General features: G+C 41.5%; 1 protein-coding gene across 1 annotated transcript; it reads left to right on the top strand.

The window, feature by feature from the left end:
• On the top strand, positions 1-27,356 carry UGT8 (UDP glycosyltransferase 8; the record flags this gene model as incomplete). The annotated part of the gene is made up of 5 exons (XM_080638897.1): positions 1-822; positions 18,110-18,252; positions 24,116-24,192; positions 25,171-25,390; positions 26,993-27,356. 5 exons carry the CDS (start codon positions 1-3, stop codon positions 27,354-27,356), a joined length of 1,626 nt encoding a protein of 541 aa, XP_080495023.1.
• Positions 27,357-27,819: the final 463 nt, after the last annotated feature.

Raw genomic sequence — 27,819 nt, 5'->3', positions numbered from 1 at the left:
ATGAAGCCGTACGCTCCAGCTTTCGTTCTCCTGTGGAGCGCTGTTGGGATAGCAAGGGCTGCCAAAATTGTTGTTGTGCCGCCAATTATGTTTGAAAGCCATCTTTATATTTTCAAGACTCTGGCCTCAGCCTTGCATGACCAAGGTCACCAGACAGTGTTTCTACTCTCTGAGGGTAGAGAGATTCCTCCATCTAATCACTATAGACTTCAGCGCTATCCAGGGATCTTTAACAGCAGCACCTCAGATGATTTTCTCCAGTCCAAGATGAGGAGTATCTTCTCTGGCAGACTGACAGCCCTCGAACTCTTTGACATCCTGGACCACTATTCCAAGAACTGCGACATGATTGTTGGCAACCGAAACCTCATGCATGCTCTGAAACAGGAAAAATTTGACCTGCTCCTGGTAGATCCCAATGAGATGTGTGGATTTGTTATAGCTCATCTTTTAGGAGTTAAATATGCTGTTTTTTCCACTGGCCTCTGGTATCCAGCAGAAGTGGGTGCTCCAGCTCCTCTGTCATACGTCCCAGAATTTAACTCGCTGCTTACAGATCACATGAACCTGTTTGAGAGGATTAAAAATACTGTCGTTTATCTTATTTCAAGATTTGGAGTCAGTTTTTTGGTTCTGCCAAAATATGAAAGGATAATGCAGAAATACAAGGTTCTGCCAGAACGGTCCATGTATGACTTGGTTCATGGATCCAGCCTGTGGATGCTTTGCACTGATGTAGCTCTGGAGTTTCCAAGACCTACGCTACCCAATGTTGTTTATGTGGGAGGAATCCTAACCAAACCAGCCAGCCCTCTGCCAGAAGTAAGGTTTGCTGAGCTTCACAGTAATTTCTGTGGTATCTGATTAACCTCATATGATGAGTGGCAGTTTTTAAGCAGTGAATTTCAAATGGGATCTAGTTTTTCTTACTGTTGCTTGGTGAAATATCCCCTTGAAGTCATTGGAGGGATCTTGGGGTGGTGGTGAAGGGAGCTATCAGACACAAACTCATCATAATGAATGATGTGATCAAAAAGATCACCATGTGATCTTTTTGTGATCTTTTTGTGGTTGCAGGAAGTATTTTGCTCATAAGTAAGGTGCTTAATGATACAGCAGAGGAAAACAAGTGTGTGGTGTCTTAAAAATTACATCTGTAGCTTCTAACCAAGTGTGGGTTCAAATAGGAAGAAGGGAGAACGGATGAATACTGCTTACGCTTAAAGAAGCCTGCAGATATGTTATACTATCTGATTTGCTGCTATTAGTGTTTTTATACAGAGTTTGCTTCCCTTGGTTCGATATGTAAAAATGTCTTTTAAACTAGGTATACATAAGCAGGAAGAAACTGTATAGGCCAGGAAATGGAGATTATGTGAGTTGGCACAAAATGGCACCACTTGTGTACCTGATTATGAGTTTTACTGTGCACTTACTGGCATCAGGTACCAAACTTCAGACTGAAATAGTGATAGTGACTGGATTGATTCCAGGAATTCTGGATGCAGATTAATAATTTTGATTACTTCAATATACCATGTGATCTTTGATACCTGATACGCAAGAATGTCTCTGTACAGCAGCACAGTGGTGAGTGACAGGCAGAACAAAATTTCACAGAAACCATGTCACACTTCTGTTTATGTACACATACACAGATCTTGAGGTGATTATTAAAGGACACTTCTGGCTGGGCGATAAATAGATACATAGACCTGCAGTGTTCAACAATTTGCCTCTAAAAATGTTCAGCCTTTGCTTTTTGTATGGGAACTGCCAGGCCTACTTTTTGTCTGTTTTGGCTTGAAAATTGGTCACAGAAGGTTGGATTTTTTGGTGGTTTGATTTTATTTTGTTTGGGATGGTTTTTTTTTGGGGGGTGGATGTTTTTTGCTTGTTGTTTTTTGTGGGATTTTTTTTTTCTTTGTATTCTTGTCTGTGGATGGTTTTTTTTTTTTTTTTTTTTTTCTTCTTTGCGCTGTTGGTAGTCTTGACTTAATTGGTGACAAAAGGTACTGCTCAGCACACATCAGACAATTCTCTGATCCAGGCTGCAGGATGTGGAGCACTGAGCCAATTCCCTCATCTTTTCTCCTCAACTTGAAATGCATCTGAGCTGAGTGGGACCAGGCACTTGCATGGCACTCTGAACATGCGAGTGGCTTATATCCCAATACACACTATTGTCTGTTCTCCAAGGTGCCATCAGAGATGACCATAACAGTATTGCTTGTAACATGTTCTTCCTGTGTGTACGTTAATGTGATTGTTTAGAAAGTGTCAGGCTGCACAGATATCCTAAGGAAACAGACTAAAGATAGCCTTGTGCTGTCTAAACAAAATACAACCCTGTTCTCTTTAGCAACACCTTGTAGGTTGGATTGAATTTCAGCTCTTCGTTTTCCAAAACGATATTTTGTAGAGTGAGAAGAAAAATGTCTTCGTTACCTGATAAATTTGGTCACTCTGTTAATACTGGGTATGATTCTCTCTGTAGACAGGGTAAAAAATTACCTGTTCTCAAAGTAGGTACTTTCTTCTTATAAAATGGAGTGGACAAAACAAAAGGAGCAGTTTTCTTTCAGTGTTGTGCTATAGGAATGTGTGTGTATAGATAGATATTTGTACACACATATGTATATTTGAAGCCTTTTAGAAAGTACACAGAAGTATATTCTTAAATTTACTCTGGAACCACAGATGCTAACCTGTTAAAATATCTTACTATTTAAGAAGGTTGAAGAGTTAGTAAAATGTTTAATATAACCAGACTGACAGTGACCTTGAAATAGACCTGTAGGTGGAATACATGCTGGCAAATACTTTTTACAGTGTGTGTGTGGGGGACCCAATCTGTAATTATTTGTGAACTAAGACCTTATTTACCTTCTCTTCAGTTTTATTGGGCAATTCATTCTTACATGGTTCCAAGTGTGGGGTTTGATTGAATGCAGGAGAGACAAAGTGCGTGTGTTCTTCTTTTATGATGGAATTCGTCCATGCTGAAACTGTTATGCATAATCCACTATGATACATATTGTACGTAAATTGTTAGGCAATCAGTTTGCTTTTACTGAACAGTTAGATAAAATTCCTAACTGTTGCTTTATTCTGGCAGGTTAAAATTAGACAGCTAGTGCTGCATTTCTAAGGCAGGATCCTTTGCTAATTTATTTTTGCAGCTTTTAGCCTGGAAATGGAGACTCTTCAGGAGCTTTGTCTTGTAAACAAAGTGTTGTTCCTGTCCAGAGATGATCATCAGAGAAGAGGGGCATGTGGCTGGAAATAACAGCTTTAGCAGGTGAATTTAAGCTACTAGTACAAGCTCTTCAGGTCTCTTACATTCTCTAAAACTGCTTCTGAGTAGCCTAGTCTACTTTTTTTGGTAGAGAAGTATTAGGAGAAAAATCTGTGGGTTTTTTTTATTTTTTTATTTTCAAGTCCAGAATACTTGCTGAGCACAAAATACCCAGGCACTTCAGCAGTGCCACTGATGCCTCATCAGCAGAGGATGTTAGTTATTTTCAGGTTGAGGAGTGAAAAAGGAGGTAGTTTGTTTAACCAAATCAAGAGTTCTGACACATAACTGTAAAGTTTTAGTTTCCTGCTAATAAGCTACATCTTAGAAAGAAAAGACGGAGACAAGAAATTAAACAATCAAAGAGGAGACCAAAGTCAAGGCCTTTTAATCTGTTACAGGATGGCTGTTCCTTAATTCTAGGGGATGTGGTAACTGTTCTATGATTGCTCAGGGTCTGCAGCTGTTTTCCTTAAACTTTCTTTAAGAAAAGTTAGAAAATCATGGCTTTAAAGGTAGCATGTGGCAGAGGATGCTGAATATCCATGTCATGTAATAGTGTGTGTGTGTGAGGGGGAAAAAAGCCTGACTCTTGCTTTGCTTTCCCTGTTCCCATCTACGTGAATATTTGGTTCAGGGCAGTGGAAGGGTTTTGTAAATCCTTTAGTCATCCTCACTTACTGCATGTGGCTTCCTATTGTAGAGTATTTTTGGTTCAGGTAAACTAGATTTATTTTGGAGGATGCTCAAAGCTTTATTTCACCTGCAAACCAAAATCTTGCTGGGCTGAAAGGAGATGTAAGGGTCTGTAGCAGCATTTGGCTTTTTGGATGGCTTAAGTGATGTGTTTGGGAGGGGGTGAGGGAAGGAATGCTCTGATCAGGGTCCACAATAGATGTATTCAAAGTTAAGCTGCTGGAGTGTGCACAGTGTATGTGCAGAGCCTCTACTGTGCTAGCATGATGCTCTGGTAGGAACAGGCTGCAGGCCCCAGAGGCCTATATATGTTGGCTGTGCAACTTGCATATGACCTGTGAACTGGTTTTACTGGGGTGTGTCCTTACTGCCTGCATAGGCTAGGAACCAGCAGTAGCTCGTGTGGCATGCATGATTTTCAGCAGCTGCTCAGCTCTGTGGCAGTTTCGGCTGCAGCACCCAGCTGCAGTACACAAACTGCAAATGTGTGTTTAGGAACAGTTGCCTTGGGAAGCCTTTGCCAGGCTGCAGTCCTTTCTTCTATCCCTCTGTGGCACTGTCCTGATGTTGACTGTGCTTGGTGTAGTGTCCCTCAGCGCGGTTGCAGTGATCAGCATGTTGAGGAGCGGGAACCAAGAGCCGGTGAGGAAAGCAGCGGGTCCTTTGGAGATCATTGCTCTGCCTGGCTCCCAGCGGCACCGTGCAGCACAGCATGGTGTGGGCAGCCGGGAGGTTTCTCCTCGGTTTAGCAGGGTTAGTCTTGCCCTTTACAGAGAGGCAGTGACTGAAATTCACGATGGTGGCACGTTTCCTCCTGTGCTCTTCTAATCCCTGCTGCAAGTGGATGAAACTGAGCTTTACCTGAGGAACTTTATTTCATCGTGGTGCGAGGGCTGATGATAGCTTCACAAAGCTCAGCGCAGTTAGTAGTGTAGGCAATGGACACTGCACAGTTAGTAGTCTTCTGTGGTAGCTAGTGTGCTATTTTCACTGGTTAAAGAATGTGGATTTGGAAGGTGTGTCTTGCATATTGTGCTATTTGAAAGACAAGGAGATGATTAATGTGGCTGCACCCATCACCCATAAGTGAATAAAATCTTACATGCCTGTGAGAAAGGCTCCAGGGTTTGTACAGTTAACTCCAAAAAGAGTAGGTTTTGAATTGCATAGAGGACAGTGTGAGTAGAATTAGCCCTTAAAAGATCAAAAGTTAGAGACAGGCTGAATATCAAGTCATTAAGGTCATCACTGACTTAACGTATGTGATGCTACCTGGCATATTTCGCAGATAACTGGCAGTGACCATTAGGAAACAAAAGGCTCATTTGCCTTCCTTACTGTATTTCTTCAAGGGGATCTTGCAAAGCTGAACAAAGCTGGCTTTTCCTGGTAACATACATCTTAAACAATGGGGAAACCCTCTGCTATGGCATTTATATCTTGCGTCTTACTTGATAAGTAGTTGGGCAATAATCAGTCTGATAAGATATGTCCTTGAATTGGGTTGGAAACCCAATGGGTACTATGAGCAGCTGCCTTGGGAAATACCTGGCTCCTGGTGAGAAGGGGACAGAGGGCACTGGAAATTATCTTTGCTGCATCTTTGCTGCAAAATGCAACTGTAAAGTGTTTCATAAGGACTTCTTTTCATCAACTAGATCATGATGTAGACATATTTGGACAGAAGTTGGATCCTGCATTTTGGATATGGCTGTATTTGATCTGTGTCAGTTTAAAAAAACCCCAATTAATCACAAACTAAAATGCCCCATACCCTGTAGTTTAAGTTGGGCTGCTCCTTTCACACATCTGCACAGTTTGTAAAGGTTTTTTATAACTACCTCTGTGTAACACTGCACTTTTCCTCGCTGATTTTGAGGTGGTATTTAGGACTGAATGCCCTTTGTCATTCATAGGAAGAGAGAAGCCAATGACAGCTTTATTTTTTAAAAATTCTTCCATACGTGAGTAAACTAACTGTATGCCTCCAAGGAGGATGTTCATATTGCAGAATTAGAAGCTGTCCTTTCAGCCATAGCTGTCAACAAATAGTAATTACAGTAACTTAGTCTCTCCTCCCTAGAGATCTCTTATCTAGCCTTGTTACTACATAGGTTGGGATCTATGTAAGAAATCGGTGGTTTTGAAATATCTTCACTAAGAAGTTGTTGGTTTTTTTTTTTCTTTTTTTCCCTGAGTCCTGCACAGTTGTGTTTACTAGGAGTATGTTAGCTGATAACAGTATTTGTTCTTTAAAATTAAGTGGAAGAATGTAGTGATGTTTTACTCCTTAGATCAGATTTTTCTCCTTCAGTCCAATTCAAGCGTGCTGTCTCTAAGCTCTTGCAGACTGTAGCAGTACGTTTTTTGTGTGTCATAACACCATCATTTTACTTTTAAAGTGTTTTGTTTTTTTAAAGTCTGAGAAATAGGTATTATAAAGCTACTTCTGACAGGAAATTTATGGTGATGTGAAGGAATTCTAGAGCTGTTTAAAAATGCATGTGATCATGGGCTGGGGAGGCAAAAAGTCCTTTAAGGATGAAAAGAGATTATTGAGTACTGTGTAAATTCTGTGCTGAACCATATGATCATGTATTTTGGCGCAACTTATTTCACATAAAGCTTTGTCTCCTCAAGAATTGATCTTTTATTCATAGAATGGTTCAGGTTGGAAAGGACCTTAACATCATCTAGTTCCAACACCCCTGCTGTGGGCAGGGATGCCCTACAGTAGACCATGTCGCCCTAGTTTCTGTCCAGCCTGGTCTTGAACACTGCCAGGAATGGAGCATTCACCGCTTCTTTGGGCAGCCTGTGCCAGTGCCTCACCACTCTCACAGAACTTCTTCCTTATATCTAACCTAAACTTCCCCTGTTTCAGTTTGAACCTATCACCCCTTGTCCTATCACTACAGTCTGTGATGAAGAGTGCCTCTCCAGCATCCCTGTAGGCCCACTTCAGATATTGGAAGGCTGCTATGAGGTCTCCACACAGCTTCCCTTCTCCAGGCTGAACAGTTTTCTCAGCTTGCCTTTATATGGGAGGTGCTCCAGCCCCTGATCATCCTTGTGGCCTGCTCTGGACTTGCTCCAACAGCTTCATGTCCTTCTTATGCTGAGGACACCCAGAACTGTACATAATACTCCAAGTGAGGCCTCACAAGAGCAGAGTAGCAGGGCAGGATCATCTCCTTCAACTTGCTGGTCATGCTCCTTTTGATGCAGCCCAGGACATGGGTGGTTTCTGGGCTGTGAGTGCTCGCTGAAGCAGCTCATGTTAAGTTTCTCATGAACCAACACCTCCAGGTCCTTCTACACAGGGCTGCTCCGAATTTCTTCTCTACCCAGCCTGTAGCTGTGCCTGGGATTGTCTTGAACCAGAGGCAGGACCTTGCACTTCACATTGTTAAACTTCATGAGGTCGGCACTGGCCATCTCTCAAGCATGTCCCAGTCCTGCTGGATGACATCTCTTCCCCTCAATTACCTTCATTCAGACCTAGCAGGAATAGGGGCTCTGTGAGAGGTGGAAACAGGGAATTGCTCACCAGGTGCTGGTGTGGTGCTTGATACTTCTTCATGCTTTTTGCGCAAAGATGAGGGGAGACATACGTGGGTGTGGCCCCCCCTTAGAGTTTGAGTGCAGTTTTGGCCACCCTGACTACGTGGAGGAGCAAAAGAGATGAGGGTAGTCTGATTGAATTATGTGAGATCATCTTGCTTAAACACAGGCTTAGAAGCCAACTAAGTTTGTTAAAGAAGGAGCGGTGACTGGCAGACTGTTTAAAATGTATAGATATTGGAATAAAATATATGTATATTGTGTCTATAGCTACTTGTGTGTATACATTTGCACTGGCATATATGTGTGTGTGTGCATATATATATTAATAAACACTTAAGAGAGAAGGGGGGAGGTAAACTCCAGGGAGAAAGAAAAGCTATTTAATTGGAAGAGGAAATGAAGAAAACTTGCCGTTATTGAATCCAAGCTTCAGGTAAGAGCTACCTACCATTTCTCCTACAATCCACAGAGCACAGGCATTGTACTGTAACAAAGACACAATTTCCCACCTAAATTAGTTTATAATGGGGATTTATGGGTGGCGCTGTATGTTGGTATCTGTAACGTTGAGGTTTGAATGTAAAATTCAACTTCTTTGCAGTTTTCTTTCTGCTGTATTTGCTGAAATTTAATTTGACCCAATGTTCTATAGAAGGAGTAAGTAAAAGCAGCCTCCATACTTAAAACTTCTTTTCCTTACTGTTACTTGCACAGCTTTTGTACTACATACGCAGCTATTGATACTGTGGGATGATTGGCAAAACCTTGATTTGCATTTACATGTAATAATTGGAAACTTGTTCTGTGTATGCTTGCAAATTACATGACAGGGCTTTATGTTTAGGAAAATGAATGGGTTTTAGATATTTTTAACAGAATATTGCCTCTGGGGTAACATCAACAATGTTTTTATTAAATCCTGGTTTTGAGGATACCTCTGCTGCACTTGCTCCTCAGTGCAATGATTTTAATAACCTCTTTTGAAGGGCAAGCTTCTTTATTTTGAGTACCTCCCATTCATTTGAAAGGCAGGGTTGCTTTCCCAGGGTGCTTGCCAAAGGTCCAGTGAGTAATGAATTTTTTGATGGAGTGTGTTGCATCAGGAAAATACTTGCATGGCAGCTTTCTGGTTGACCTCTAGTTTTAGGTAGTCTGTGCTCTCGGAGGCATCATTGATTACACCTGTAACTCTAGAGAGGCCTGAGATACAGGACAAAAGACAAAGACGTGTGGTACTGTTTCTTACCTGTGTTTTTGAGTCTGAATTTCATTTTTCTTTAAAATTAAATGCAGTTAAATTCTGTCGGTGTTGGATCTTAAATAGGAAAAGGCAGCAGAGTTCAGGCATGAGAAAATGCATTTTAAACATTGAAAAAAAGCTTTAAAGACACCTTCCCCACCAGTGCATTTTGATAAAGCCTAATATGCAGTATCAATATATTAAATAATCAGTGAGTAACATAAAGGAAAAAGCCTGTATTTCAGCAGGACTGAATCTGTGTGTAATGTTATTGAAGAAGGACTTTGACAACAGCATCAGGAGATGAATATGTGATGACAGTGCAGGGCTTGGGATCCAGGCAGAAAACAGTTCAGATTTTAGTTTGTTTCCCAACTGAGACTGTTAGCATGACTTTATCCGGCAAGAAAATAGAGAAATTTAGTCTAATGCCATAATCTGAGTATGCTTTTTTAATGTCTATAAAGTATTGGTTTTGGAATTACCTTACTCTGCTAATATGAACTACAAAATATGAAGTAATAACATCAATATTATGGTTGGACTTGATCTTACGGGTCTTTTCCATCCTAGTTGATCCTATGATTCTATATTAACTGTGTGGACTTTGTATATGGTAGATCTTACTAAAACATTGAGACTTATCAGCATCTTAATAGTATATGGTGCAGCTCAGCCAACATCAGTGTATCCAGGGAAAACAAGATATAAACTTGCTGAGACTTTACAAATATCCCACCTTTTCAGTTTCATTTTTAGAAGTTTCAGTTTGACTTAAGACAGCAGAATAAATGGAGAGGAGGAGGGGAGAAACTGGAAGACAGTATCTTTAGTTATAAGCTTGCAAAAGAAAGGAGGCTGGTGTGTGACAGCAACTTGTACTTGGGGAAAGAGAAAAATTAACTTGCAATTACTCCAGAGGGAAATGGTGGGGTGGGGAAGGTTCTTGTCCTGACTGGGGGCAGCGTGACTGCTCTTAATTGAACTGACTGAGCTTAATGTTATGAAAAGGAACAAACCCTGAGCAAATGGGTTGAACACATTAGCCTTATGGCCATTGCTTTTAAAAGACAGGACTTTACTTAGTGGAAAAATAACCTTCAGAGTGTGACATATGCACTGGCTGATGTGGAGATGTTGAGCTGAGCCAGCACAAGGCAGCTTGGATGTATTGAGTCAGGAGAGGTGAGTCATCTTCTGCTCGGTGCAGTCGGGTGTTTGTTGTGGTGTCATATGTCCTGTGCTCCTTAGAGCAAGTTAAAAAAACCCTGTCTTTGGTTGTACACTGATTTACAAATTCATGGCAAGTAAATATAGACAGCGTACTTTGCCTTGAGTAATGGAGTTTCTCTGGGCTTATAAACTGATACTTTGTAACTTTCAGATTGTATGATAGGACTCTGTTCAGTGATAGTAAAGGTATAATGGCATCTGTATGACCTTCAACCGCCTGTGCTGAAAGATTGTTTTTTAGTAGAATTTGAAATGAGGTTAAAAATGTGTTAATATAACATTTAAGTATTTCACATGAGAGAAGAACTGTTTAGAAGATGCCAGAAAAGTTAGGACCCTAATACAAATGGTCTGTTTACCTTTCAGTTTATTTATCAGTGGGTATCTTCTTTCTGTAGATCACTTCATGTGGCTTCTAATTTATTTATTTTGAAATAGGTCTGGTTTTGTCTACTGTAAGTAGCATTTTGTAAAAGTTCCATAGTATGCCTGTGCTGTCCATCAAGGAATGGTGGTTTGCAACCATATTCAAAGAACAGACACTTGTGCACATTTGAATCCAGCAGCTGAACAGGGAAAACTTCGGATATTAAACCAAGTTATGTTTGTATTTGTATACTTTGTTTATCTGAAACAAAGCTCAGTATTAGGCACCACTGGTTACAGCCAGCTGGGTCCTCACTCTATAGTCACAGCTGTGCATTTAGCATCTAAGCCTGCTAAGAATAGCTAATTAGAAAATCAAACAGAACAAAGCTTGCATAGTAGGGTTAACACAATAGCATTCCTGTCTGAGAATGGTCAAAAGAGTTATTTTACTTTATTTTTTTATTCCTTCTGCTCCCCCCTCATGCCTATAGTACAGCATAGATCAGTAAGTGCTTATTCTTCCTATACAAGCCTCTGTAAGAGAACAGTACATACTGAAGAACCTTCACTTCTCAGTAACAGTGTTGCACAGAAATCATTACTTTTACCAATCAAACTCAGAGAAGAGAAGGCAAGGTTGTAGTGTGTGTTCTTGTGCAAGGGCAAAGGACTGCAATAAATATTACCCAGATCGAAAAAGGAGAAGCTTGCTTAGGCAGTCTGTAGACAGTGTATGTGACAGACCTGAGGCAGTGTTTTAAAGGCAAGCATGCAACTTCTGAGAGGGGCAAAATGGTCACAAAGCCAGTCTGCTACCATATGAAAGCTCCCTGCTTAGGGAAGGAAGGGAATAGGCTGCTGAGTACCTTTGTCTGGTCTGTGCAAGTCCCATCCCTCTCCGTGAGACCTGTATGTGTGTTTAATTATCACTTATTAAAAGGGCTTGGAAAGCACATCTATCGTGGAATATTGTCAAAGAAGAATCGGTACTTTCTTTGTGACTCTGCTGAGATCAGTCAGTCAGCGTAAGTGAAACTGGGTATCTGAATGGGCAGGTAGGGAGCTTCAAAAAAAAAAGTTTATCATTTCAGTCTTACTTTGCCCAGGAACATTCATTTGCACAGAAGTTGACATGAAAATGGTTTTGGCACAGTGCTGTAATTGGGGCTCCTTTTAAGCATTTTATACCTTAGCATGCATAACTTTAAAATCATGTCAGTGAAAATGGTAAATAATTAGTGTATGTATTAGACGATATTCAGTTAGCAAATGTAGTTCACAGTTCTGCCAGTTTTCATCTGGCTATGCTAGGACTTCAAGTAAATGAGGCAAGAGTTTTTGTTTCTACACACCAAAACCTGAAAATACTTATATTGGGGGGTGGGGGGGGGAGTGATCAGGTGCTCTGTTACAGTCACTGAAAGAGATATTGCAAAGTCAAGCACTTTTTAAAATGGTTATATATGTTAAAATTGAATTAACTGCAAAAGTCAGTGCTGTTTCCATCTCACTTCTGTGTTCATCTGAAATTTGAGAAAAGCTTAGTAATGCAGCCTGTCATGTAACAGACCCTTATTGTAGGTTTAGACTTTAGAAGGTGTAATTTCAACTAATAAAACATCATTGTCTTGTATTAAAAAAAATGGCACTGAATTTACAGTGAACCTGAACATCATTTAGAGTGGACAGGAGGAGGTCACTTTACTGTTGCGAGCAAGGAGCTGTAAAATGCTGCCTGAACAGGGAACTCTGCTTGTAATGAAGGCAGCTGTAATGACTCATAGGGACTCAGAGCATTTTCATACGGTGTGTCATTAGAAGGGGAAGACAAAATGTTGGAGGTCAAAAGTGTAAGTGGAATTAAGGAAAATCAAGGAGTGAATTTACAGGGGGTGAGGCCAAGGTGTCTGAAACTTTTTAGTGTATGGTGTTGGAGTGGTGGTTTCGTTTAGACTCAGAGTGTTGGGGCTAATACAGCCTTAATGAATGGAAGAGTAGGAAGGTGACTAAAGGCTACAGTGGCTAGATATGCTAAAATTTTAGGCAGACAAAATTGTCCTATAGCATCAGTGTGTTCTCTGACACAATTCAGGTGTTCAGAATCACTCAGAGCTTGTATTGTTTCGTAGCTTGTCCTGTGTCACAGTTTCTGTGGTGCACTTCCTAAAGTAAATACTAGGAATGTATATGTGTGAATGGGGTGATGTACATAGCCATAGTAATAATACAGACGGAGTATTTAGTCTCTTTCATGTGCAAGATCATGGCCTGCTTTTTTTTTTATCTACATATCACTTCTATACCTTGCATGCCATATAAAGGACAGAAAAAATACAAGAACATACTGAGCTGTTTTGCCATGGCCCAGCTAACTGTACCAGGACCTTGAGATCTGTCTTGCAAACAAAGACCTAGCTTGGATTTGGTTTCACTAGATCTTAAGTTTAAAAAGTCTGCACTAAAAAGCTGTTGGAAGAAATGTTAAAGGAAGCTGAGAATAATCATCTTAAAATGGACTACTCCAGCTCATGATCTTGGGGAGCTCTACAGGGAGGCACCCCATTCTTCGCTTCCTGATTTTTGCCCAATTCCTGAGTTGTTAGCCGTGCTTAGTGATCCCATTTAATTAAGGCTGTGTTATGCCAGGAATTACACAGTTGTATGCAAGGAGAGCCCTTGTTCTGACAAGTCGATAGTTCATTTTCTGCAGCACCTGAATGGAACTGGTCTCTACCTCCCCTCTGGCAAAGCAGATTGGAAAGGGGCTGCAGATCAGAAGGCAGGCAAGCAATTCCTCTTAGTAACAACATGATGTAAAGCTTAAGTATATTAGGACATATTTGAGGGGGAGGGGAGGGAGGAGAACCTTTCAGGTGATGTCAAAATACAAGCTGAGTTGAAGCTTCTGGATCTTCCTGAGGTTGGCAGAGGACAGTTTTCACCACGATTGTGAGAGGAATTAAAATCATATCCTTTCTAATTTAACAATCTAAAAGAAACTGTGAGGACAACTTTTTGTAATCTAACACTACTTAATATGGAAAAAAAAAAAATTCCATCTTTTGAACCTGTGGGCAGGATTTTGTCTGTCCTGACAGGATTTTATGCTCCCCTTTGTATATGTTATGTTGCACTGAAGCACTGGGATTAGGGTTACGAAGGTTTGGGTGTGAAATCAGCTATAAAAACACAAAGCAGGTTGCTTTGCTGTTGTACAACAATACAATTCAAAAGCCTGTTTCTAGGCTGATTCTTAATTCTATGGTATGTAGTAAAGTTCTTTTCTTTCCCCTCACCCCCACCTCCCCGAAAGAAAAAAATAAATAAATTTCTAAGTGCTCAATAGCTATTTGTTATTATTCATGGCAGTTCCACTGGTAGGAAATATTTTATGCCTCCTCTGTGTTTACCTAATGATATATAATTCTTACTCGTCGTGGTTTAAGCCAGTCGGCAAGTCAGCCACGCAGTTTCTACTCCCCCCCGCCGGAGGGATGGAGAGGAGAATCGAAAGAATGTAACTCCCACGGGTTGAGATAAAAACAGTCCAGTAACTAAGGTATAACACAAATCACTACTACTACTACCAATAATAATAATGATAAGAGAAATAACAAGGGAAGAGAATATGATACCACCTGCCAAAAAACAAGCTCGATTGAGCAGAGAGTACCATTCTGGGTAACTCCCAGTTACATCCCCAGGCATGACGTGCTGTGGTATGGAATACCTCTTTGGCTAGTTTGGGTCAGGTGTCCTGAGCTTCTGAAGCTCTGAGCTTCCTCCTGGCTTCCCCTCCTCCCTGGCAGAGCATGAGACTCACAAAGTCCTTGGTCAGGGTAAACATTCTGACCAGCAACTGAAAACATCGGTTTTATCAGTACTGTCCCCAGGCCAAAAGTCAAAAACACAGCGCTGCACCAGTGAAGGAGAAAATGTGGCTGCTGCTGCAGAACCCAGGACATTACTACATTGAATCATAGAATCAACTAGGTTGGAAAAGACCTTTAAGATCACCAAGCCCAACCATGACCCCAGCACTTCCAAGGCCACCGCTAAACCATGTCACTGAGGGCCTCATCTACATGGTTTGTGAACACTTCCAGGGATGATGATTCCACCACTGCCCTAGGCAGCCTGTTCCAATGCCTCATCACCCTCTTAGTGAAGAAATTGTTACTAATATCCAATCTAAACCTCTCCTGGTGCAGCTTGAGGCCATTTCCTCTTGTCCTATCACTTGTTTTTTGGGAGAAGAAACTGACCTAACCTCATGACAACCTCCTTTCAGGTAGTTGTAGAGAGTGATAAGGTCCTCCTTGAGCCTTCTCTTCTCCAGACTAAACCCATCCAATTCCCTCAGCCGTTCCCCACCAGACTTGTGCTCCAGGCCCTTCACCTGCTTCGTTGCCCTTCTCTGAACCCTCAGTGTCTTTCTTGTAGTGAGGGGCCCAGAACTGAACACAGGATTTGAGGTGTGGCCTCACCAGTGACCAGTGCAGGGGGATAATCACTGCCAGTGGCTGCCACACTGGTGATACAAGCCAGGATACCATTGGCCTTCTTGGCTGCCTGGGCACAAGCTGCTCATGTTCAGCCGTTAGTCAGCACCCCCAGGTGCTTTGCCCCTGAGAATCTTTCCAGCCATGCTTCCGCATGACAGGAGCATTGCATGGGGTTGTTGTGGCCCGAGTGCAGGACCCATAATGAATACATCAGAGTTGTGGAGTTTTACCGAATCTCTAATGAAGCACAGAGGAAGAGCAGTAGCCTTGGGAGCTGTTCCACAGCTAGAACAGAATGATCTTTAGCAGCAGAAACCACGTGTCTGACCAAATATAAGTAGTCACAGGTAGAACTTCCTGATGCTGAATGAGATAATTTGAGCAGTAGTGCCAGCTGTCCTGTTTTCTTTCTTATTGAAGAGCAAACATGCCTCCACTGGACTTTGTGCCACTGATCACAGCTGTTGGGGCCCCACAGTTTTACTAGTTATCACTGCTATCTCACTGCCCATTTGTGTAGCTAGTACCTCATCAATGTTTCTGTATATTCCTTCCAGGCAACCTGTCCCTGTTTCTACTTCATATGTACTTCCTTTTTACATGTGAGCCTTGACAGGTGTCCTTTTTCCATCCTCCTGCCACCTTTGCTTAACTTTCTGCTCATCAGCATGTACTGCGCCTGAGCTTGGAGGAGGTGATTCAGTGAGTATCAGCTGGCTCTCCTGAACCCCTCTTCTCTCCAGGGCTCTATCCCAAGGGAATCTTCCAAGCAGGTATCTGAAGAGGCCAGACTTGGTTCTCTTTAAGTCCAAGAGATGCTGCTGTTGTCTTCCTTATACTCTTAGTATCTTGAACTCCTCATGGTCACTGTAGCCAAGGCTGCCCTTGACATTGGCATTCCAGACAAGGTCTTCCTTGTTTGTACATTTGAGGTCCAGCAGAGTCTTGCCTCCTGTTGGCTTCTTGAGCACCTGTGTCATGGAGTTGTCATCAAGAAGACACTCCAGAAACATCCAGGTTACTGCAGTTGGGATGGACGAGTGCCCTATGAAGACCAGAGCCTGTGAATGCTGGGCTGCTTCTAGTTGTCAGAAGAAAACCACCTTGTAATGGGCGATTGCAGCTTTCAGAATCTAACTTGATCAGATTCACAAATGGGCAGAGAGCTGTCTTTTACAGCATGGCACTTGATTGCTTTCCAGAATGGTTTGTCCTAGAAACCACAAAAGGTTATTTTCTGTTTAGCTTTAAATAATACATAGAAAATAGTTCAAGATGTAACTAGCCGAACCACTAAGTAAAAGTGACTATAATATGATTCCACTTGCAGCACGCCTTAGGTCATTAAGTAAAATTCAAGGACAAGCTTTAAATAAATCACAAAACCACTTGGAAACTTTTATGTCAGAAGCTCAGCCCATAATAAATGATTCAGCTTTGAGGCATATTGCAGGCACTTCCCCTCTTTATCTTTCTTCCCTCTCCATGGATGTTGGGGGGGGAAAGAAAGGATAGAAAGTGTGCTGGAAAAGGATGAAGAAAAATGAGAAAGTGTGGATTATAGAGAAAATGGAAATCCCTTTTTCACTGTATAACAGAGACTAGCATACAACCTCAAGTCTAATGTGCAGGTCTGTGTTACACCTGCTGGGTTTTGTGGTAACTTTTGTGGGTTTGTGCTCAGGATAGCACATTATTCTATTACTATCTGGTCTGATATTTATTACCAGGACAAGATGCACACTGTGAACAGGGCTCTGAATTTTCCTTTTGCTCATTTCATATTGCTGTACTGGTGTTGAGCAGGCTTATACTTAAATTTGGTGAGACCAGAATTAAGCCATATCCTGGAAAACAAGATATTCTTTGGCAGACTGATATACCTGTATTTCAGTGGTACAGTTTTTTAGTCCCCATTGCCAACAGTTGCTTTGGAAAAAATAGAATTTACATATGTATTTCCAAAAGCAGAGGGTACATTGCAGCTTTTTCCTTTTTCTATCATTTTCCCAACCTCCTCCCCCTTCCAAGTCAATGAACATCATGTGGCTGTGGGTAGTGGTATCTGCTGGCTTGCCTTGTCATCTGTTACACAGACCCCACTTACACCAAGTCAACCCTGGCCTTTGGATGATGTAGTCGTCTTCACAACTTCACTGTGACTTGCTTGAAGCATCAACTGGGAAGGAAACACCTGCATCACAGAGTGTCCTGCTGCAAAAGCTGCTACCTCTGAACTTGAATCTCATGGTGTGGCCCTCATGTTGATTGATGTTGGTTCTGCTTTTGGAGTGCTTCTGAGCAGTGCAGTACTGTGGACCTCTGCTTTCTGCACTGTTGCCTTCCTTGCAATAAGTTGAGGCAGCCCTTGAATCAAGAGGGTCATCAAAAAATGAGTTGCAAGAAACTCAGTTTCAGAATAATTACAGGAGGTGGATGAGCTTAAGGGTATAAAGGGCTTTGCCTGTGTTATACTTATGTGTATTTAATATAATATCGGTAACTTGCTGTGGAAGAGGCATGCAGGTCCAAGTAAGATAAAGGATATAGGTCCAAGAAAGAGAGACATCCACCCTGTACTGATCTTAAGGTCCTTTCCAACCCTAACTATTCTATGATTGTATGATTCTATGTGATATTGTTCCTTACTCCTTAAAATATTAGAGCAGTGGGAATTGATGGTGTTTTTTAAAGCTCTAACTTTTTTCAGCTTGCGTTTATTATTTTTATATAAATGAAAAAATAAACCAAAACCCCAACAAAGCCGCAGAACCAACCCTTTGGAAGTACTTTCACTTTCTTTAAACCACAGTCCCAGGCTTCATTCATGTATTTCCTGTGTTGTACTTCCAAGCTGATACTACAAGTTCTAGTTACATTTTGCTGAGTTAAAATATAATGTGTTAACTTGTGACTGTGTCAACTGATCAGTTAGGAAAGGAAAACTTGTCTTGTGAAACTGCTTGTTAATACAGAAGCTAAAACAAACCTGGAATAATTTGGCTGTTCATAGCCTGTACCATGGATTCCGAATCATTGCATCATTGTGCTCAGTGATTTCTAAAACGTGTATGATTTTGGAAATATGGCTTGTGATGTAACATAGGAACCAACAACTGTTCTTCCTAAGTAATGTTTATTTAACCTGTTGTGGTTTACCTGTGCTTCTGTGTTGCTCAGTATGAATTTTTACTTTAACAGGATCTCCAGACATGGGTGAATGGTGCTAGTGAAAATGGCTTTGTCCTTGTCTCCTTTGGAGCTGGAGTGAAGTATCTGTCTGAAGATATAGCAAATAAGTTGGCACATGCTCTGGCAAGACTGCCTCAGAGAGTTATTTGGAGGTAAGTGCGATGGTAGACGTACTTGCACGCTTATTGCCTGTTGTGCCATCTTGATCTTGAGTTGTAGAAGCTGAAATGGAGATCATCTGGGTGGCACAGGGAACCTGATGCTTTTGAAAGATACTCTTTGTGGAAATGTTGCAGTCCCCTCGTAATAAGGAGGAACAATGATTTTGTGGCAGAATAAGGCTTAGGTTATGTTTCTGTGCTGAATTCATATCCTAGAAGGATTGGGGACAGTGAAAAGAGAGTCTGAGGTTATAACATTTGTGGCATACTGTCATAATTTCTGATAAAGAAGCCACCCTAGGAAGCAAGAATGACATTCTGCTGATTTAATCCTTAATTTTCTTTTTTCTTTCTGTTCTCTTTTCTCGCTTTTTTGGGACCCTTCTCTTTATCTGTAAACATAGACTTTCATAATTGCTCTTCTCACTTGGTTTTTTTTGTGAGAAATTAGAAGAAGAAAAATCTGCAGGAGTATAAAAATCAGTAATAAACTTTCTCTGCTCTAAAAACATCTTGAGTAGCGTAGTCAATTTACTGTAAAAATTCAAGAACTGTTTAGTCAGCTCTGCTTCACATGGTGTGTTGCTCTGGAATATAATTCAGAGGAATTCATATGAACCATTGGTTTCCAAATAATAATTAGTGTCTTACAATTTATGACTGTTGTCCTTGCTGCACTCTTTGGATTAGCAGTTCGTTTAGCAGCCTATCCCCTGTCATCTCTTAGGGACCATTTTCACTGCTGTGTGTAATTGAAAAAGTGAATCCCACTAATGAACAGGAAAATGGGAATTCCTCATGGCACAGAACCTTTGGTAGTTGTAGTAAAGATCTCATCAGTTTTTCTTTGGGGTAGAGGCAAGGCTTTATGTTTGTTTTTAATGAAACCTGCAATGCTGCTTGGCTTGTAATTAGTTATTAATCCCAGTTGATCTTACTGTTTGGCTTTTGTTTTACCCTTCTAAATGTTCTCCCTGAAACGTTTTTTCTGTAGGAAACAAAAAAAATATTGTTGATTACTTTTCTGTAATCAATAAATCAGTTTTACTTGGGATAGGTAATTAATGCAAAAGTAACAGTTTCAGTTGAAGCCCTTCCTTACTAGTATTTCCTTACCGATATTTTTTTGTAATTTTTTTTTTTGTTGGTTTGTTCTGATTTATCTGCAATGCTGAATAGCTTTTTGGATAAGGGAACTCACCTGCTGATTTTTTCCATCATTATTTGTGGAATGGGAAGGTGTCAGTGTGATGAGCTGTATGACATCATCTTTGGGAGGGCTGAGCAAGTGGCTTAAAGTCAAGTGGGAATCTGAGATCCTGTCGTGGTTTAAGCCAGTCGGCAAGTCAGCCACGCAGTTTCTACTCCCCGCCCCCCCCTGGAGGGATGGAGAGGAGAATTGAAAGAATGTAACTCCCACGGGTTGAGATAAAAACAGTCCAGTAACTAAGGTATAACACAAATCACTACTGCTACTACCAATAATAATAATGATAAGGGAAATAACAAGGGAAGAGAGTATGATACCACCTGCCAAAAACGAGTCCAGCTGAGCAGAGCGTGCCCTTCCGGGTAACTCCCAGTTGCATCCCCAGGCATGACGTGCTGTGGTATGGAATACCTCTTTGGCCAGTTTGGGTCAGGTGTCCTGTCCGAGCTTCCTCCTGGCTTCCCCTCCTCCCTGGCAGAGCATGAGACTCACAAAGTCCTTGGTCAGGGTAAACATTCTGACCAGCAACTAAAAACATTGGCTTTATCAGTACTATCCCCAGGCCGAAAGTCAAAACCACAGCGCTGCACCAGCTACTAAGAAGGAGAAAAAGTGACTGCTGCTGCTGAACCCAGGACAGTATCCACCCCTTATTCCATACCATTCACATCATGGTCAGATCCCACGTTTTCAGTGTACCCTCACTCTCATCTCAGTGCACTGTTATCTTAGTGCATGGACCAATCCCTATAAGGCTGCTGAGTCCATCTGGTCCATGATGTTGGGCTCCATCTCTTGTAACAGTCTTTCAGGGCAGGAGAGGCTGTGTGCAGTGTTGGATTGTTGCCTGCTGATGCTGATCGTTCCTTTACCGCAAAACTCGTCTGGTTCTATTAAAGTTCATTCTCTGTTGGGATGATGGTCGGAGGGAAGTCAGGGCCAGTCGCTGGTGCCCTGCAGACTTCTAGTTGATGGGCTATAAAAGTATTACATAGCAGGCAACAGCATACAATTGAGTTCATTAGCTGTTTTCCCCTAAAATCAAATCCCCTTGAGGTATACATTGGACTTCCCCATCTTCTCGCATTACCCACCAAGTATATGTGGATCCCTGAGCAAAAGCAATCCCACGAGTGGGTTTGCCTTTACCTGAAGCAGGAATAACCCAGACTGTCTTCCCCAGCAAATTCTTCATGTGCACCACAGGAATTTCGTCCCCCTCTACAGCTCATTATACCATTCGATTTTCCCAGAGGCTGGTGCATGGTAGGGGGTGTGATATACCCACTCAATGCCATGCTCTTTGGCCCAAGTGTCTATAACCTTATTCTGGAAATGAGTCCCATTGTCTGACTCAATTCTCTCTGGGGTGCCATGTCGCCACAAAATCTGGTTCTCAAGGCCAAGGATAGTGTTCCAGGCAGTGGCGTGGGGCACAGTGTATGTTTCCAGCCATCCGGTGGTTGCTTCCACCATGGTAAGCACATGGCGCTTGCCTTGGCAGGTTGGTGGGAGTGTGATATAATCAATCTGCCAGGCCTCCCCATATTTATGTTTCAGCCATCGCCCTACATACCAGAGAGGCTTTAATTGTTTTGCTTATTTAATTGCAGCACATGTTTCACACTCATGAATAACCTGGGCAATAGTGTCCATTGTTAAGTCCACCCCTCGATCACCAGAACATCTATATGTTGCATCTCTGCCCTGATAACCTGAAGAGTCATGGGCCCACCGGGCCAAAAAGAATTCACCTTTATGTTGCCAATCTAAGTCCATCTGAGCCACTTCAATCTTAGCAGCTTTATCCACTTGTTGGTTGTTCTGGTGTTCCTCAGTGGCCCGACTCTTGGGTACATGGGCGTCTACATGGCGTACCTTCACCACCAGGTTCTGCACCCAGGCAGCGATATCTTGCCACAGATATCAGATCTGTGCAGCAGCCCAGATGGGTTTACCTCTGCGTTGCCAATTGCTCTGCTTCCATTGCTGCAACCACCCCCACAGGGCATTTGCCACCATCTATGAGTCAGTATAGAGATAAAGTACTGGCCACTTTTCTCATTCAGCAATGTCCAAGGCCAGCTGGATGGCTTTCACCTCAGCAAACTGACTCGATTCACCCTCTCCTTCAGCAGTTTCTGCAACTTGTCGTTGAGGACCCCATATGACTGCCTTCCATCTCTGATGCTTTCCCACAATATGGCAGGACCCATCAGTAAACAAGGCATGCTGCTTTTCACTTTCTGACTGTTTATTATATGGTGGGGCCTCTTCAGCACGCATCACCTCCTTCTCTGGTGACATTCCAAAATCTTTGCCCTCTGGCCAGTCCATGGTGACTTCTAGAATGCCTGGATGACTGGGATTTCCTATTTGAGCTCGTTGTGTAATTAGTGCAGCCCATTTATTCCACGTAGCATCAGTTGCATGATGTGTAGAGGAGACCCTGCCTTTGAACATCAAGCCCAGCATGGGCAACCGGGGTGCCAGGAGGAGCTGTGCTTCAGTGCCAATCACCTCCGAAGCAGCTCGAACCCCTTCATAGGCTGCCAGTATCTCTTTCTCAGTTGGGGTATAGCTGGCCTCAGATCCTTTGTATCCCCGACTCCAAAAGCCAAGGGGTCGACCTCGAGTCTCCCCTGGAGCTTTCTGCCAGAGGCTCCAGGTAGGACCATTCTCCCCAGCTGCGGTGTACAGTACATTTTTTGCATCTGGCCCAGTCCGAACTGGTCCAAGGGCTACTGCATGAACTATCTCACGTTTAATTTGCTCAAAGGCTTGTTGTTGCTCAGGGCCCCATTTAAAATCATTCTTCTTCTGGGTCACATGATAGAGAGGGCTTACAATTGAACTGTAATTTGGGATGTGCATTCTCCAGAACCCCACAGCACCCAAGAAAGCTTGTGTTTCTTTCTTATTAGTTGGTGGAGACATTGCTGTTATCTTGTTGATCGTATCTGTGGGGATCTGGTGACGTCCATCTTGCCATTTTATTCCCAAAAATTGAATCTCCTGTGCAGGTCCCTTGACTTCACTCTGTTTTATGGCAAAACCAGCTTTCAGCAGGATTTGGATTATTTTCCTCCCTTTCTTAAAGATTTCTTCCGCTGTATCACCCCACACAATAATATCATCAATGTATTGCAGGTGTTCTGGAGCTTGCCCCTGTTCCAGTGCATTCTGGATCAGTCCATGGCAGAGGGTAGGGCTGTGTTTCCACCCCTGGGGCAGTCGGTTCCAAGTGTACTGGATGCCCCTCCAAGTAAAAGCAAACTGTGGCCTGCACTCTGCTGCCAAAGGAATTGAGAAGAATGCATTGTCAATATCAGTCGTGGCATACCACTTGGCTGCCTTTGACTCCAGTTCATACTGAAGTTCTAGCATGTCCGGTATGGCAGCACTCAATGGTGGTGTGACTTCATTCAGGCCACGATAGTCTACTGTTAGTCTCCACTGCTGCTGCTGAACCCAGGACAGATCCATAATTAAATCCTAAATATGAAATTATAAGTCCAACTTTGTTTTTTGTTTTTGTTGTTGATGTTCTTCAGACCTTTGTCCTGTATTGGACACAGGTGGTTTTTATGCTAGACTTTTCTGAAAATGAGAAAGGTGGTAGTACTGCCTGACAGTCTTATGTTGGAATATCAAATCAAGGAAATCTTTGTAGTTCTTTCTACACTTCTGATGATGGAATACTAGTTAGAGCCAAAACCAGTAACATAGTTTATGTAACTGAGCCTAAATAACAGGCTTTTTTCAACATGCAGACTGTATAAGCCAGTTGTAAAGATCTAGGCTTGCTTAATTGGGAATATGCAGACGTATTTTTATGAAGCTACAGTTCTAAAGCTCTCTAATAACCAGAGTATTTTTAAGTTGTTTAATGGAGCTGTCACAAAACAGCTTTATCTTCTAGTACTCAGTGGTAGTTTTTTCTCTTTTTCTTTTCTGTTTAGAATATATTTAACTTTCTATATTAATTGTACATAAGATTAATATGTAAGTCAGTTTGTACTTTGCGGCCATATTTTATGGGCTAAACTTTTCCAGCAACTTCAGAGTGAGCAGGGTGTTTCCATTGGGTTTCAGGCAGTTGAGAAAGTCAGAAAACCACACTTTTCTCATAGCTTGATCCCAAACTTTTCATTCCAAACTTGTAAGATGAGGTATCAGCCTTTCTCTTCCTGGTATTAATAACTCCTTTTAAAATAAGACTGTGTCAATTATCAGAAGCTACAGGAAACTGGCCAGTTGTATTGATGGTAAGGGATTATTATTTGTGCGCTGATGGGGTGTTCTCAGCTACTACCAGCAACAGTTTTTAGTAAAGCAATGAACTTAAAACCATAGAGAGGTTATAAAACCTCCTCGTGGTTGCCGTAGTGAAAGTTTTATATGCTTTGAGAAGGAACTACAGTGTCATGTTAATAGAAAACACTGCATTTCAAGCCAGAGCGCAAGGAAACTGAAGGATGAAAACATAAAGTTGGAAGTTACTAGTTATTTACAGCATTTTATTTGAGCCTATCTTGTTTTCTTGTAATAGTGAGTAAAGAATATCCCTATGTAAGTCTGCTTAGGGCTCATGGATCGTTTGTTTTAATTCTCTGATTTATTGCTTTTGATTTATTGTTTTAGGTTTTCAGGAAATAAACCAAGGAATTTAGGCAACAATACGAAGCTTATAGAATGGTTACCACAAAACGATCTCCTTGGTGGGTATCTATTTTGATCATATGTTGCTTATTCTTGCTCCTGTTCAGGTTGCTTTTCCAACTATATTCTACTGAATACTGGCTGTATATATACACATTTATTTATTTTTCTCCAAAGAAAGCTCTAGCAGAACTTTGGCATGTATTGCAAGCTGATAATAACCTTTCTGTTTAACTAACCTGAAGTACTCCAGGTTCTCAGGTGCAGAGAAAAAATTTTATATTCTTCCATCTTTTGGTAAAGGCTGTATTAAGAGTCTGTGAATTTTATTTTCCTTCCTTGCGTGTTAGAGGCTAGTTGAACACACTGCAGATCTGAGGAGCCAGAGAATATTTATGGTTGTCTCTGGGATATCTGTATGTTTGTGTGTTCACAAACCAGCTTCAGCACTAAAATGAGTGCTGTTGGATGTGTTAAGCATGCATATGCATCATTGTGGGTGCATGTCAGCTGGAGTATTTGTCATCGTGTAGTTATTAGGCAAATGACTTTTAGAGCAGGTAGATTTGTTTTGGTTACTGAATTGCTCTGAGGCAGTCTCATTTTTCCATTACATAAGGTTTTATCATTATTGTCAGATCTTGCTAGCCTGAAGTAAAGCATGTGAAGCTTTAGAGAATGTAACATCAGTTCTCCTGTTATTAAATGACATGTATTTCGTATGAATAATAAGGAAAAATGCTCTCACTCTGCCTTATTTGTACTGTTACACTGGTTGTAGTCACCACCTGCAGCTACTCAGAAGTAAACAATGTAAATTAATTACTCCATTGATAAAATCACCTAATGCATGTGATAGGTCAGTGGAGTGGGTTTAAGGAGGAGAACTTTAGAACAAGTTGCGTTCATTTTTTCCTTCCTCAATTGCAGCCGTAGAAATGTGGTGACAAATGTGTTGTACGCAGTTGAAGCAACCTTCAATAACTTTAAGGAGATGTAAATCTTTTCTTTAATCTTCATGCCTCTTCTGTTTTCAGGTCACTCTAACATTAAAGCTTTTCTTAGTCATGGAGGTTTGAACAGCATTTTTGAAACCATGTACCATGGGGTTCCGGTGGTGGGGATTCCACTTTTTGGAGACCATTATGATACTATGACTCGTGTGCAGGCCAAAGGCATGGGAATATTGTTGAATTGGAAGACTGTCACCGAGAACGAATTGTATGAAGCTCTAGTAAAAGTTATTAATGATCCCAGGTATGGAATGAGTGCTTGTTTCATGTTTTGCTATTGCTATGGGCTAAATATGCATGTATAGAGCCTTCGTGCAAGGGGAAAAAACGCATGTTGAGATCTGCTTGTCTGTATAGTAGGGGCAAGTCTTTGGATGATTGTGCCACTTCACAATTTCACTCACTTGATCAGGTTTCTGTGTAGGTACTAAGCTCATTGTTCAGTGTACCAAAACCCAATTGTCTCATTTGGTCTTTGTGCAGTTGCCCTGTTAAGGGCACAAAGGTTACAGAAACAAACCTATCCTGCTTTATTCCTTGTTGCAGACTAAAGTTTCTCCATATCTAGCAGTCTGTTGTGCTTGCTTACGGGGCCTGGAGCAAAATAGACTTACATGATTGTAGAGTGGCATGTTTGCAATGTAACTAAAAATACAGAGGTATTCAAAAAGAGTGACTCTTCCGAAGTCCTATTTAAAAATTATTTCCTGTTCTGGCCAGTAATACCTCTCTTAAGGTCAAGAAGGTCATTTGTTGCAATGACCGTATTCTAATAAATTATTATGACTATGAGAAGTCCAGTCTGTTTTTTGTAAAATTATTTTTGTTACTCAGGTGGAATAAGTAAAAGCCCATGAGCTGGTTTTCATAACTCCTTCTAATTCCAGCCAACAAATTTGCTCAGGGATATTAAAGTGTAAGGAGAGTAATTTCAAGTTTGTTCCAAACTGCTCTGTTTTAAGCATCTGTGATGTTCAGACCATCTCCAGATTAAAAATAATGACCTCTTAGCTGGTGGTTTATTGTGTCTAGCTAGCTGTAGATTTGGAGTATGGTGTTGACAATGCCTCTTGCTTTCATGGGAGCAAAGTCTTGGAAGTGGTGTTTGCCTTGGGAAAACAGAAACCTGTAAGGAGCAAGCAGCAAAACCGCAGCAAGAGGGAATGTCATTAAAGAGATCTCAGTAACAGCAGTTGCATCACCTTTCCCTTGTGCAATTACCCTTGGTTTAAAGGCAAGTCCTGCATAAATAACCTGTCGACTCTGCAGCTGCAGTGAGGGAAAAGAGAAGGAATTTGACATGATCAGCTGCTGAGTCAGCCGTTTAGAAGAACAGGCAGTTTTAGGCTGAGCTCTAGCCCCAAGTGGAAGTAGTCTGTTGCTGTCAAAACCAAGTTTCTTGCTTTGTGCTGCATTTCTGTAGTAATTCAGTTGCACAATAACATAAATGAGTGTGTATTAGGCAGGGTATGTTGCCAGTTTACAGTGGGAAGGACAAATGTGTCTCACTTGATAGGATTCATTTTGGATTAGATAAGAGTTCCCTCTGGCAGCAGGTCAGCTTGGCTCTTCATCGCTTTGCTGGAGGGTGGATTTCTGCCTTTCATCACACATGGGTCTGCTTTTGTAGTCTTTCTTCATCAACAAGCTGCGAGGACTGATTTAAGGACAGCTTATCTGCTGTGTCTAGCCTTCTGTATGCTGGTGGTTGCGATAGTCCCATGGTAATGTGCTGTTTGATCTGAAGAGGCTTTAAGTATCTTCAAGTGTTCCCAGGCTTGCATTGCTTGAAGTGCTGACAATGATTTTTCCTTTCTTCCCTTGTCTGTCTTTTTCTTCCCCGCAGCTACCGACAGCGGGCCCAGAGGCTGTCTGAGATCCACAAAGACCAACCTGGTCATCCTGTTAACCGGACTGTATACTGGATTAATTACATCCTCCGTCACAACGGAGCCCAGCATCTACGTGCCGCTGTTTACAGCATCTCTTTCTATCAGTATTTCTTACTGGATATTGCCTTTGTTGTACTAGTGAGTGCTGCCTTACTTTATTACATTTTGGCCAGGATAACAAAATTTATCTGCAAACAAAGCAAACTTCTTTGGTCAAATGGTGAACATAGCGCTGTTAATGGACATTACCAAAACGGGATACCAAATGGCAAGTATAGAAGAAATGGCCATGTTAGGCATGAAAAAAAGGTGAAATGAACCAACTGCCCATGTCAAGTAGTAATGAATCAGATCAGTAATCAAATTTTATCGCTGTAACTTAGTCTAACAACTACTTAAAACCTCAGTAAGCAGTTCTAACACTCCCCTTTGGTATGTAATACTATGTGACAAAATTCAATGGAACTAAGAAAAGGCTTTAAAAAGAACAACAAAGGCAAGCACAACTTAAAATGGAAAATACTTTATTCTTAATACTGATGCAGAGAAGTTATTTTGGCACTGAAGTTTTTAGAAGCCTTAATTCTCTACAGTTATACGGTGACCGTATTTATGAATTTTCAGTTTTTAAAAGCTAAATGTGTGTGTCCAAAATGAGGAGAGGTTTCTTTTTATTTGCAGAGGTGTTTTCCATTTATTTTTATTATTATTCTAAGATATCCATCTTTTAGTTGAGAGAACTTTAGTGGTAGTTCTGTGTTTCCTTTGTTGAAGGCTCAAC

This window comes from Psittacula echo (genome assembly GCF_963264785.1).
Source record: "Psittacula echo genome assembly, chromosome: 1".
Classification (NCBI taxonomy): domain Eukaryota; kingdom Metazoa; phylum Chordata; class Aves; order Psittaciformes; family Psittacidae; genus Psittacula; species Psittacula echo.
Note: the sequence above shows the minus strand (reverse complement) of the source record. Positions and strands in the feature narration are given on the sequence as shown.